At 38.5% G+C, this 14,569-nt stretch overlaps 1 protein-coding gene across 1 annotated transcript in view; it reads right to left on the reverse strand.

The window, feature by feature from the left end:
* dnah9l (dynein, axonemal, heavy polypeptide 9 like) overlaps positions 1-14,569 on the reverse strand; it is a 38,626-nt gene that overhangs the window by 1,903 nt on the left and 22,154 nt on the right. Inside the window, exons 56-76 of the mRNA XM_058778834.1 lie at positions 14,094-14,276; positions 13,046-13,147; positions 12,807-12,941; positions 12,489-12,662; positions 10,968-11,203; positions 10,528-10,650; positions 10,175-10,379; positions 9,939-10,103; positions 8,475-8,615; positions 8,012-8,182; positions 7,789-7,911; positions 7,386-7,579; positions 6,947-7,095; positions 6,606-6,733; positions 5,618-5,845; positions 5,157-5,348; positions 4,822-4,941; positions 3,964-4,206; positions 3,693-3,875; positions 3,409-3,524; positions 2,800-2,912 (exon numbers count right to left, since the gene is read on the reverse strand). Of these exons, the coding sequence (XP_058634817.1) occupies positions 2,800-2,912; positions 3,409-3,524; positions 3,693-3,875; positions 3,964-4,206; positions 4,822-4,941; positions 5,157-5,348; positions 5,618-5,845; positions 6,606-6,733; positions 6,947-7,095; positions 7,386-7,579; positions 7,789-7,911; positions 8,012-8,182; positions 8,475-8,615; positions 9,939-10,103; positions 10,175-10,379; positions 10,528-10,650; positions 10,968-11,203; positions 12,489-12,662; positions 12,807-12,941; positions 13,046-13,147; positions 14,094-14,276 (3,424 nt within the window). The remainder of the gene's footprint in view (positions 1-2,799; positions 2,913-3,408; positions 3,525-3,692; positions 3,876-3,963; positions 4,207-4,821; positions 4,942-5,156; positions 5,349-5,617; positions 5,846-6,605; positions 6,734-6,946; positions 7,096-7,385; positions 7,580-7,788; positions 7,912-8,011; positions 8,183-8,474; positions 8,616-9,938; positions 10,104-10,174; positions 10,380-10,527; positions 10,651-10,967; positions 11,204-12,488; positions 12,663-12,806; positions 12,942-13,045; positions 13,148-14,093; positions 14,277-14,569) is intronic.

The raw sequence follows: 14,569 nt of genomic DNA on the forward strand, positions 1-14,569 counted from the left end.
TGGGTCTCCATGCAAGATCTCACCTCGTGGGGTCTCAATGATCCTAAGAAAGGTGAGAAATCAGCCCAGAACTACACGGGAGGAGCTGGTCAATGACCTGAAAAGAGCTGGGACCACCGCTTCCAAGGTTACTGTTGGTAATACACTAAGACGTCATGGTTTGAAATCATGCATGGCACGGAAGGTTCCCCTGCTTAAACCAGCACATGTCCAGGCCCGACTTAAGTTTGCCAATGACCATTTGGATGATCCAGAGGAGTCATGGGAGAAAGTCATGTGGTCAGATGAGACCAAAATAGAACTTTTGGTCATAATTCCACTAAACGTGTTTGGAGGAAGAAGAATGATGAGTACCATCCCAAGAACACCATCCCTACTGTGAAGCATGGGGTGGTAGCATCATGCTTTGGGGTGTTTTTCTGCACATGGGACAGGGCGACTGCACTGTATTAAGGAGAGGATGACCGGGGCCATGTATTGCGAGATTTTGGGGAACAACCTCCTTCCCTCAGTTAGAGCATTGAAGATGGGTCGAGGCTGGGTCTTCCAACATGACAATGACCAAGCACACAGCCAGGATAACCAAGGAGTGGCTCTGTAAGAAGCATATCAAGGTTCTGGCGTGGCCTAGCCAGTCTCCAGACCTAAACCCAATAGAGAATCTTTGAGGGAGCTCAAACTCCGTGTTTCTCAGCGACAGGCCAGAAACCTGACTGATCTAGAGAAGATCTGTGTGGAGGAGGCCAAAATCCCTCCTGCAGTGTGTGCAAACCTGGTGAAAAACTACAGGAAACGCTTTGACCTCTGTAATTGCAAACAAAGGCTACTGTACCAAATATTAACATTGATTTTCTCAGGTGTTCAAATACTTATTTGCAGCTGTATCATACAAATAAATAGTTAAAAATCATACATTGTGATTTCTGGATTTTTTTTTAGATTATGTCTCTCACAGTGGACATGCACCTACGATGACAATTTCAGACCCTCCATGATTTCTAAGTGGGAGAACTTGCAAAATAGCAGGGTGTTCAAATACTTATTTTCCTCACTGTATATATATATATATATATATACAGTCATGGCCAAAAATATTGGCACCCTTGGTAAATATGATCAAAGGCGGCTGTGAAAATTAATCTGCATTGTTAATCCTTTTGATCTTTTTTTTTTTTTTTAAATCACAAAAATCTAACCTTTTATTGAATAATAATTTAAAATGGGGGGAAATATCATTATGAAATAAAATGTTTTTCTCAAATACACGTTGGACACAATTATTGGCAAGAAATTCCCCTAAAAATTCTTATGAGTAAAATATCTCTGAAGTATATTCCCATTCATATTCACAATTTTGAGCACTCCAGGGTGATTATGAACATGAAATTATCCAGCCATGGCTTCCTGTTTCACAGAAATATAAATAGGAGGGAAAACAAAGCCCAAATTCACTTAATCATCCATCACAATGAGAAAAACCAAAGAATATATTTCTGATGTGCAGCAAAAGATAATTGAGCTTCACAAATTAGTGAAGTGGCTTTAAGAAAAGAGCTAAAGCAGTGAAAATTCCCATTTCCACCATCAGGGCAATAATTAAGAATTTCCAATCAACATAAAATGTTACGAAACTGCCTGGAAGAGGACGTGTGTCTATATCGTCCTAATGCATGGTGAGAAGGAGAGTTTGAGTGGCTAAAGACTCTCCAAGGACCACAGCTGGAGAATTGCAGAAAATAGTTGAGTCTCGGGGTCAGAAAACCTTAAAATAATAATTGTCAAACAGCACCTACATCACCACATGTTGTTTGGGAGGGTTTCAAGAAAAATTCTCCTCGCTCATCCAAAAACAAACTCCAGCATATTCAGTTGTCAGACACGACTGGAACTTCAAATGGGACTGGCTTCTATGGTCAGATGAAACTAAAAAATGAGCTTTTTAGCAGCAAACACTCAAGATGGGTTTGGTGAACACAGGGATAAAAAGTACCCCATGTGTACAATTAAATATACTGCTGTATTTTTGATGTTGTGGGCCTATATTTCTGCTGGAGGTCCTGGACATCTTGTTTAGACACATGGCATCATGGATTCTATCAAATACCAACAGATAAAAAAATCAATAAGTGACTGACTCTGTTAGAAATCTTATAATGGGCCATGTTTGGATCTTCCAACCAACAAACACAAACCTCAAAAACAACACAAAAATGGGTCACTGAGCACAAAACCAAGCTTCTGCTGGCCATTCCAGTCCTCTGACCTGAACCCTATAGAAAATGAGTGGTGAACTGAAGAGAAGAAGCACCAACATGGAGCTGGGAATCTGAAGGGTCTGGAGTGATTCTGGATGAAGGAATGGTCTCTGATCTCTTGTCAGGTGTTCTCTAACCTCATCAGGCATTATAGGAGAACATTTAGAGCTGTTAAACTGGCAAATGGAGGTTTCAAAAAGTATTGAATAAAAGGGTGCCGTTAATTGTGGCCAGTGTGTATTAGAGAAAAACATTTATTTCATAATGATATTTCCCCCCATTTTAAATTCTTATTATCCAATGAAAGGTTAGATGTTTGTGATTTTTTTTTTTTAAATAAAAGATCAAAAGGATTAACAATGCAGATTCATTTTCACAGCATTCTTTGATCATATTTACCAAGGGTGCTGATATTTTTGGCCATGACTGTGTGTGTGTATATATATATATATATATATATATATATATATAATCAAATAAATGTTATTTTTAACATAATGTTTGTATTATTTATATACAAGCTTGTGAGTATGTATTACTGTACCTGTTAGAAAAGACTGAGGGTTAAATAAACCAGATATCCAGACCACACTAGGCAGAGAGAGATCGTGGGTCCAGCTGTCCAACTCTCTACAGCGGAGTAACACGTCATTATACCTGATTGGATACACACAGGCATTGCATATACAAACTGTTATCATAAAACAGTACAACTTTTATATAGTTTAAGAATTTAGTGAGTTGACAACATACAGAAGGCAGAAAAACTATGATAATGAACAATACCATCTTCATGGAGTTCACTGCAATGCATTCTGGGATCATTTTATCCACAGAAAAGATATACCACAAGATATCTCATAATATTTTAATAATATCACCAGACCTTGCAACTTACAAAGCAGCACAAGGTTTCAAACCAGAGCTTGACCTTCAGCTAATATACAGTTGAGCGAACTTGTATGGATTTTGTCTAACCAACAGGCTTATCATTAAATAAACCAAAAAAATCTGCTAGTTGCAAGTTGAATTAACGAATTGAACTGAAAAACTAAAAATATAGACCTAAAAATAATGACAACAAAATATACAAAATAAAATATAATTCCAAACATTTACAAGAACTACAATAGTATCAGTGATCACTGCTTACCACAGTCCAAGGCTGTATATAGAGGGGTAGGCCAGTCTGGCCCAGGTATCTGGAACATTATCAAAAAACAGAGCTGTCTGAATCAGCTCCATCTCTGATGAAATAGCCAGCTCTCCCTGCCAGAGAAAACAAGACCGGTTTACATGCATACTTGTGAAGCCAGGCTTTTAAAGTCTTAGAGAAGAAGACGCTGTGATATGAAAAGCGGCCAAGCATGATTCATAAATTTGAAATCAATGCAGCTGATAACAGACTAGCATGGAAAAAACTGAATAACAGCGCACCTTTAGCCCCAGGTCCAGCTCTTTGAGCGAGCGTCTTATTTCATTGAGGAGAATGTTCATACGCTCACACTCCTGGAAACACACCAGAATGTAGGGTGAGCGTTCAGCTGTTTTGGACGTGATGTCAGACATGTTGTACTCTTCTGGTAGTTTTTCCAGGATGTCATCCAAGATCGTCTTCACCTGAAACAGCAGTGGCTTAAGAAGTTTATTAGGGCAATATATGATCTGCAGACCTGCACCCTGCACCTGCAAAAGCTCGGAAACGGACCTTCTCTTCAGTGGTCTGTGAGGCTCCTTCACCCATGTTGGAGTCTCTGGACTGCAGCTCCAAAAGAGTGTGGAAAAGGCTGTCTGATGTCACTGTAAGAAACTCAATCTCAGCGTTTGGATGCAGCCCATAATGCACTGGGCTTTCATGAGGCAGCATCTCATCTATGTATACATGATAACCTTGGTAATCCAGGTTAGAAGGCACAACAAAACCTGGGGCCAGTGACAACTTCCTGTCAAACTGTAAGAATAAGGAGAAAAGTGTTAGTCTGTGTGTTTGTTTGATGAAATGTGTATCAGGAACCAAAATCAACCAATCGTGAAAATTGAATATTTAAAATCTTATGTTCTGAGCTCTGGCCAATAAATAGCAGATAATAAAATTCAATACTATTTCGTCTAAATAAAACTCTAAAAAAAATGTTACAAGTGAATTTAGGCATCACAGCATTGTAATGTATGTACAGTCTGAAAATTAGATTTTCATTTTGAGAACAGTGTTACTCAATTTGAAGTGTTTTTAAAGATTAACTTTGTTAACTAAGATAAACTATATTAGACAACAGCAAAAAAAATATGGCAAATGAACATGAAAATTTAAATGTTCAATTTTGAAAAAAGAAGAATAATGGCCAATAACCAATATATATTTCATGCCCACTAAAAACTAAAACCAGTCATTTTAAATGCTTAAAGCAGATTGAGGCATCACAACATTATGTATGTTATGGAAGATAAATAAACAATCCAACATGCCATCTTAAAGGAAAGTGCTGTTTAAGACAGTTATCTTAAAAGGACGAGTCTTTGTGATATGGCAGTCATTGTGCATGTGTGTTTGAATGTGAGTGTGCACCTGGTTAGGTTGCATGTACTCTTCCAGGTAAGTTCTGCATAGTCTCCTGTCCCAGTCGTCAGTAATGTGACCTCCGTACATGATCTCACCAAACAGGTAACGGAGGTCTTCCCATGGTACCTGGGCAACACACGTTAGTTTACTTGGCTTTGTATTACATACATACATACACACACACAGAGACACACACACAGACACACACAGACAGACACACACAGACAGACAGACACACACACACACACACACACACACACACACAGACACACACACACACACACACACACACACACACACACACAGAAAGATGAGTTTTTGTCCCACAGTTAATTACACACCTGAGAGTTGGCTTCTAGGTAGTTGTAGAGCACATTCACTGATATGGTGAGATCTCCCGTGTTAAAAGGGTACTTCCTGTTCCAGCCCTGTGGCCCAAATTTCCTCCTTTCAGCCACACAAGCGTGGAAATAACACAGCGAGAACAGGATGGTCTTAAACTCCTGCTCACGAGAACACTGGTCCAGAATGTCCTACAAAAACACATCTGCATGTATCAAAAGTGTTTCTGAAATTCAGTTTTCTCATTTGTCTTAATTAAACACACAAGCAAAGGTTTTTGTGTTACATCTCATTCTTGACATGTCTGAAGCCTTACAAAATTGTTTTCTTTTCCATTACAGCCTATCAGAACATATTTGGTGTTTAACATACAGCTAATAAAGCATGATTTTTGGACCAATAGGATTTTACTATGTATGGGGCCTCCAACACAACATGCAACTTTTTTCATTCTGTTCACCTGCTCAAAGTTGTCCAGAGCGGCATGTAGGTTGGCCAGCATGCCTGTGGGTGGCTCATTAGTGATTTTGATGGAATTTTCCAGAATTCCCTGTGGAATGATGTGTTCCTGTGGAGTGGGAGAAGGTTCTGCGCTCATGAACACTCGGTAGTCTTGGTGACTGTTCAAACAGCAATGGTCGAGAAGCTTCTCTAGACTTCCCAGCCACTTTGCCACCAGGTGAATGTTCTAGAAGAAACAAGCATTTGCATAAAGTACATGCATAAAATAACAGAAATATACAATATAGACGGTTTCATTGGGCGCACGCGCCTGGACCAAAGTTAACTTCCGGTCTGTTTGCTTATCGGTCTTAGTGGCGCCCGCTACAAACACAGTTAAAGTTAAAGTGGTGAATAATGAAGTTGGGCTCAGGTTGTTGTGCTGTGGGATGTGTTTCACATACATTTATTTATTTATTTATTTGTGGCGACCCGCCACGATGAAACGGACCGATTTTCCAAATTGCTTTGTTGAATAAACATGAGCACGTAATGCACGTTTAAAAATCAAAACGAGGCGCGGGTGTTTTTATATCACTGTATTTCTGAAGGACAACTGTCTTTAGAAAATGTTCGATATCATTTTCATTTCATCTAGCAAGTTATATGCCTGATAAAGCAGCGTTTGTAAGCTCAGTGCTGCTTTGTGTAACGTACAGCCCAACAGCCATTTCCGGGGAAAACTCTAGTTCTTCCGCTTTAAAGCGCCTCCTGCTGGCAGAGAATGAATTTGCATTTTTAATAAGTCAGTCCAAGTAGTTATCGCTGCATCTCAGTCCGTCTGATTTACGCAGCAAACATATTTTGCTTGTTATCAAAACATAATCTACTCTAGAGGGACTTATTTGGATGTCTACCGTAAGTTGAGGTAAGGCCACAAAAGCGCGCATGCGCAGTAACGTTTATGTTGTTGCCGTTGAAACCGTCTATACAGATAACAGACACACCTGTAAAATGACCCAGTGGCCCTCTTTAGAGGCTTTTTCCATGGCAAGCTCAGCAACAGACTCTTGGCCCTGTCCTAGAGACACATTATGGAGCTTCCCCAGGTCTATTGTGAAACCCAGCTTCTTACCTAAACATGTACACACAAATACACAAAGGCTTTGTTCACAATGTCAGTCCAAACTCAAGTTCTAGGCATATCCCATTCAAAGCTATAGTTTTTCTGAACCAGTGGGCCAGGGTTTGAGGGTTACCATAGTCAAAATCATGACACACTCTATGAAAAACAAAACAAAAAAAGATTCTTGCATGAGATGGAAAGAAAATCTGTATGAATTTTTACCTAGGGACTCAACATCTTTTAGTGGGTCCACTCCAGGGGACAAGATGAAGAACACAGGGGAAGCAGGACCACACTCTTTGAATGAGCGTGCAAACTCCATCTTCCTGCCCTCGGTGTACTGTACGCCGAGTTTCTCTTCGACAAAGTTCCTACACAAGCAAACGGACACATTTCTTATCGTTTTCTTTGTGGGGGGACTATTGTTTTTAGACTAAGCCTATCCTAACTCCACCCCTAAAGCTAACTTTCATAAAATTTGTTCATTATTTAGTGTTTGTTCCTAACCTCTTCGAAACACAAATGAAGATATCTTTAATATTTCCTTATTTTTTTGTCCATGAAACCAACATTTTTAAGCTGCAGAGACAAGATCACATTGTCTTTCCTACAATGATTCGTTTTATCTGTAATGAACACATACTACATATCATAGACTTACCGGACAGCGTATGTCATCCGGTCAGGTCGGAGAGCCCTCATAAGGATGAGTTTCTGGAGCGAACTCTTGTTTTTCCATTCCTGAGGGAGTTTCTCTTTCTCTGGACACTCGGACTCCACCACTTTCTTCCAGTGTTTGGGAGAACCCTCGATGTCCCGGTCCAGACCACGGAACTCGTCGATGAAGCTCATTGTCTGCAGGAAGACACCAGGAAGCGTCTCAGGAGATAATCTTCAGAGGCTGTATTACAGAACTTGACTTAAGATTTGAAAATGTTCTATTTCCTGAAGAAAAATCACCATGGTTACTAAACGGACAGGACAGGATTCTAAGTGTTCCCGTATTACAGCCCCAGGTCTTCAAGCAAGTGTGTGTGTGCCTGTGTTTTGAGATTTGTGCTTACTTTAACAGCGCTCCAGGCGGAGTTGGAAAGGAAGTCGAGTGGACTGACATAACTGTGATCAATGTTGAAGCGCAGCAGAAAGTCCAGTTCTCGAGGATCCAACTCTTTACTCATTAAAAGCAACTAACATACACACAAAGTCACAAAAAATAAAATAATGTGTAATGTGTGTTAAACAGACAGTGTAATGGGAGTTTTAAGTGTTCATGTGTGAGTGGATTACCTGAAAAGTAAGCTGTGCTGCGAAGGTGAGCTTGTCTCTCTCAAACAAACCTCTGTTGATGTAATTAAATGTAGAGAAGGTGATACAATCTATCAGCGTGTTCACACGGGTTTTTACATCAGAAGAGGCATCTGCATTCTGCACAGCCTTATGGAACACAACGTTAAATGCCTGCAGAGAGAAGATATCGAGTGCACACACATGTAAGAAAAGGCTATTACATAATGAAATAACAAAATGAAGTGATTGCAACAACAACAGCAACACTATCAAACAAGTTGAGGCAGGTGCAGAATCGGTTTATCGTACCATAACAGATGGAGGGGGCCTGTTTGAAACACTGATTGTTTTTGTTTATATTACTTCCATTTGGTGACAAATTAGCTCAGCTGTAAATATTTGCAGGGAGACCTGAATAACTGTCCTACAGAATGCATACAGAGAGCCACAAACAAGGCTGCACCTTAAGGGAGAACTGGTACATGGGGTTGATCTTGTTAAGGTCATTGATGATGAAGTAGAGGAGGGACGCTCTGACAGCCACGGGCCGGTAGTGTTCACGAGCCTCGTTAATCTTCACCTCATTAACCTTTGCCTCCAACACCTACACAACACAAACGCTGAATCAGACTGAGAAGAAACAACAAATAGCAACTAAAAAGAGTGTGAAAACTCAATCTTTGGCAGAGCCTGGCTTGTCTAATTTTATAGGGAACGTGGTTAAAAATGACTATAATAGCTCTGTTCCAAAGCTCAGAGAGCCTAGCAACAGTCCTAACATGAAGACTGTTCAAAATTATGCTGCATTATAAGATACTTTGTTTGGGTCTGTGATGGATCTGTGACCACAGAATACAGAAGAAAGTGTCGCAGAATTGAAATGTCCATTAGTCACAAAGTTCTCCATATTTCACATAAATAAACATCACAATATTTTGTTTATTTTGGGTTATTTGGTCATTCTATCAGCTACCAATAAGAGTTTATCAGTTTTATACACTGTAAAATGTCTTACACTATCATTAAAAAGTTTAATGTTTTAAAATAGCTGTTTTCTATTTTAATATATTTAAAATGCAATTTATACCTGTGATGGCAAAGCTGATTTGGTAACACTTTATTTTAAGGTGTCCATACTATTATTAAAAAAACAATAAATTATGCATAATTATATGCAAGTAACCCTAAACCAAACCAAATCCTACCCCTAACCATATAGTAAGTACATGTAGTTAATTAATATTACTCAGTACTTAAATGTATAATTACACTGTAACAAGGACACCTTAAAATAAGGTGCACCTGCTGATTTTTCAGAAGTCATTACTCTGAAGTATTACTGTCACATGATCCTTCAGAAGTAATTCTAATTTATGTTGATTTAGTGTTCAAGAAACATTTAGTTTACTATTTTTATTACTAGTTTAGAACAGCTGTGCTGCTTAATAGTTTTGTTAAAATTACGATACATATTTTTTTAGTATTTATTTGAAATCTAATTTGTTTGTAACAACATTCAAGTATTTACTGTCACTTTTGGTCAATTTAGTCCATCTTTGCTCAATAAAGGTATAAATTTCTTCCAAAAGTATCTGTTTTGGAGATTTCCCACCAAACCAGTGCAGAAAATGGTAAAACAGAAACATAATCCATCTGATCCACAGTAGACCGTAAGGAAGCTCATCGTAAGGAAGGTTGGAACTAAGAGAGTTTATGTGGGTCAGTGACAAATATTTATGTCCAAACTGTTGGAGGAGAAAATGTTGGTCATCCATGGTTCTCTCCGTGAGATCGCTTTGTGTTTATTGGTCCTTGTCACATGACAATAGCAATTCCTGCATATTGATAATGGCAAGCTAACGTTAACCTCCGCATTGTTCAACCATATTTATTTTTCCAACAAAAAAATGGTTAAAAACAGACAAACCTTCATCTCAATCTCTGCGGCTGTGTGTTTAGTGCTCTCCAGTTTCTCCACCAGAACGTTGTCTCCCAAAAAGTTACTCTCAGCCGCGAAGAGGCGCGTCAGTAACTCATCCTCAAGCTGCTTTAGCTCGATTTTAAAGGTGTTCTGCTGTTTAGTGAGCTCTGACTGCAGATACACACAAACACCCATCAGTAACACTCAAAATGATTTTCAGATCTGACTAAACAAGTACACACCTTTAGATGTTCGAGGTCTGGTCTCTCCAGGTTGACCACCTCTGCGAGCAGCTGGTCCTCAAGCCCGTCCCTTGTGACAGTAAAGTTGATGAGAGTGGTCTGAGCCTGGATCTCAGGTTTGTAGTGTGGGTTTGCCAGCTTAGTGTGCAGAATCAGTCGGAAGTCTGGATGGAAATAACATTCCTTATCCCCCACCTTAATACATCTGCAGAGGGGAGAAGAAAAAGCGGCATCATGAGGGTGAGAGGACTATTTGTTATATTGACATTTTTACTATACTGATACACTTCTTTGTGGTGTATTGTGTGGAATGCAGTGTTGTTGTGCATTATTGCTGTGTTGTGGTGAGTTACCTGCCCTTCTTGATGGTTTGTCGGCCTAGCAGTGGATCAATAACTGGTTCGATTGTCTCTTCCAGATTCTCAATCAATACAGGCTCTCCTGAGACTACGGCCTGTTCAATCACATCCACATACCTGAAGCAACAATGACAGAATAAATGTTAATAAAATAAATTACAACACTAAATACTGTCTTGAAGATAACAAAAAATGGCATTACAATTAATGGCAATACAATTACTGCCATTTTTAAGTGACAAATACATATATTTATATAAAAAAGATGCAGAACAGGATTTAATTGTATCCATAAGGGTTTAACTGAATTAAAATTAGAATTATATTATTAATATTAATTATAAATATTCCCAAAAATAGTATGGAATATTTATAAGGTCATTATTTTTACATTGTGTGAAAGCTCTTCTGCCGTATGTTCATCAAGCTCTCACCCCTTCTGGCTGAGGTTAATGACCTTCAGGCTGTTGCCATAGCGACTCTTGAGCCACTTGATGCCCTGCAGCTGGGGGTCAATGAGCAGAGGCCAGCGCTCACAGTTGCTCAGTATAGTGGCATTCTGAGTAGATATCTTATCACCTGGCAAGCCCTCATTATTCCACTGAGCAATGGTAGCACCATCTGTTAACATGGAGATGGGATCTAAGCCCTCAGTCATTGGAATGGGCACCTGAAAGTCATTAAGAAACATACAAAAACAATAACAGTGATTCATTTTGTATACTAACATTTCTATCCTTATAAAGGACTGCATTACTGTAAAAGAATTGTCTTGTTCCTCAAGAACAATTACAGACTGTTATAAGGATTGGGAAGGGCCTTCTACACTAGACCTGACAGCAAAACCACAAACTGAATTAAGCTGGAAGGGTATAATATGGTAATAAATTAAAAAAAACACATTATAAAAGGGAAAAAATGATAAGTGTGCAATGCAAGAGCATAAAGGGAGTATCTGAATCTGAATATATATACTGTATGTGTATATATCATTTATTTTCATCCAGCATTGCCATTTCATCAGAAGTTCATGGATCTCCCAGTTTCCACACAAACCTCTGTTTGGGAATTTCTGCTGTAAATACATTCGTTTTTATTAGCGCTGGGCAACTATTAATCGCAATTAATTACATCCAAAATAAATGTTTTTGTGTTCATAATATATGTGTCAGAGAGTCACTGTCTCCGTCATCACCAGGAATCACGAGATCGCAATCACCTGCATTCTAATCACCAGCACCTGCGCACCCTCATCAGCACTCCCATAAAGCACTCACACTCTCTGGCATTCATCGTCCGGTCTACGGTTCACACCCTGAACACAGACCAGGCTCCTCTTTTCCTGTAACTCTCTTGTGCTTCATCCTCAGATCTCCCCTGTGACACTCCACCGTTACTCCAGCGAATACCTACGATTACTTCCATTGCTCCCCGGATACTCACTCCCAAGGACATTACTCTTTACCCCTTCCTGGACCCTCATCAACTCCCTCACCTCCTCTGTTTATTCATTCATTTAATTAAAGTCACATTGCACCTCTCACCCTTGGTTATCGGCTCAGTTTGTGACAATATGTGTGTGTACTGTGTATATTTATTCTGTATATATAAATACGCACACATGAAGGTATATATTTAAGAAAAATATGTTATGTTTATATATTAAATATATTTATAGAAATTATATGAATATATACATGTAAATATTTTCAAAATATATACTGTATGTGTGTCTTTATATGTAATAAATGTACACTTTGGATGTGATTACTCGCGATTAATCATTGCCCAGCACTAGTTTATATAACTGAAACAGAACTGAATGCAAAGAATCTATTTGTTGTAATTCCCTGCACTCTATACTCTTTGAGGTTTCTGAACTTTGAAACAATACACATTTTTAGCACAATATCAGTACTCAAGGCAAACAGTTTCCATCCCAGACATACACACACCTTCTGGGCACGCAGGTAAGGCATCCAGAGGTTATGGAGCAACTCATGTCTGTATCTCTTTGAGAAGGAGCCAGCGTAAGAAATGAAGGCTGCCGTGAGGAGAACGTCTCCACACAGTGTGGATTCCTGCTCACGGTACTGAGCCACAGAGTGAGCCCAGCGTACGTTTTCTGACTGAAGTACGCATGCATTTTTCACGAAAAACACCAAAAGAAAAACAGTTTGCATACAGAGTAGAATTTCACATTTAAAATTAGTATGACAACACACTGTAAACATGTAAGTATGGTCCAAAAGACAAAACTAGTGAAATCTGACCTCTAAACCCTTGACCAGGCGGTTGGCCAGTTGGATGGTGGTGTTGGTGCAATTCACCTCATCCTGACAACGGAGTTTCTCCGAGATTGCTTTTTCAAATGCAGCTTTCAGTGTGTCCAAACTACCATCCAACTCCTTCACATTTCACAGACACACATTTGAGATTATACAGTACATCTTTGTAAAACACTGATGAGATATTGTGGTGGAGAGAGAGAGACAGCTAATGAAAGACTTACAGCCAGCTTCTTTCTGATAATCTCTAATTTTTCTGCAGCCTCAGCCAGATCAGCGTTTGCCTGAGCCAGACACATCCTTTTCACCTCCACCTCACAGAACACCTGATTAAACCCAAGCAATTTTTAAACAATATCAGAACATCAGACTCTGGAATGACAGACTATAGAGTGCTTTACAAAGTACTGGATTGGAAATGGAGGATTCTTCAACCAGTATAAATAATAATAATAATAATATTGGCAGCCATTAAAACACTTCATCTGAAGATGCAATAATCATCACAGATGACTATATACACTACATACTGTTCAAAAGTTTGGGGTCTGTAAGATTTTTAAACAAGGCTGCAGTTATTTAACCAAAATACAGTAAAAACAGTAATATTGTGAAATTATAATTCCAATAGTATTGCATGAAATTTAAATAGATTTTATATGCAATTTATTCCTTTAATGGCAAATCTCACTTTAAATCAATTTAATGCATCTTTGCTGAATAAAACTTTTAATTTCTTTAAAAAATCATCTTACTGATCTAAACTTTTGAACAGTAGGGTATAAATAACAATAGACATAACAATAATTACAATCAAAACAGTTTCAATAATTACATGTGGTCTTTTAGGTTGCACTGAAATGTTCTTATTCCGAGCACTGTGTTATTGTATCATTTATTGATCTGAACAGATTATCAAGTGTTTACTCACATACGTCTGGACAGAGCAGCATAGAGGAGAGAAGCACAAAAATACACTGTAAATAACACATTCACAATGAGAATGGAGTCACACAACAATACAATGGCAAATAAAACATCAATTCAGTGAATCTGAACTTCTGAGTATAACAGATTTCCATATTAACTGTTCTCATAAACTGAAATCACACTGCCAAACTTCTGACTTTTTGCAAAAGAGTTTATATAGATGTATTAATTGTAAAATCTTGCACTTCATGTAAATAGTACTTTAATTGTACTGTATATACTTATTAATGCTATTGGACTGCACTGGTTCTGAATGATTATGATGGTGTAAGGGAGCAGAACCTCGTGGAAGCGGACGATGTTAATGACCCAGGCACAGAGACCGGCCGCTGCAGATGATTTCAGACGCACAAACTCTGGATTAAACTCAGGATCACTCAAATACTCTTCTTTGACCACACGCACTGTGGCTTCAGGGATATGCTCTTTATCAAAATTAATCAGTGCCTGTAAGAAGTCATCCACCTAAACATAAACACAAAGAAAAGGAGTAAATTTACCCATTTTACCTCGCATTGCAGTATAGTTTTACTGCGAAATTATTCATGCATCTTGACAATCAATATTCCATTTGAAAACTCAAAATGTTTTATTCTCAAATGTTGGCAATTTTAACAAATTTCAGGCTTTTGCTTACAGAGGGAATGGGAGGTAAAAGCCAGATTTCCAGAACTAAAGTTAAATGTCAGCAGAATCAAAATAGAAACATTTGCAAATATGACTCATGAAAACCCTGAGAATAAATCTTAAATGTCAGC

The sequence above is a fragment of the Onychostoma macrolepis genome, chromosome 06, assembly GCF_012432095.1.
Source record: "Onychostoma macrolepis isolate SWU-2019 chromosome 06, ASM1243209v1, whole genome shotgun sequence".
In the NCBI taxonomy this organism is placed as follows: Eukaryota; Metazoa; Chordata; class Actinopteri; order Cypriniformes; family Cyprinidae; genus Onychostoma; species Onychostoma macrolepis.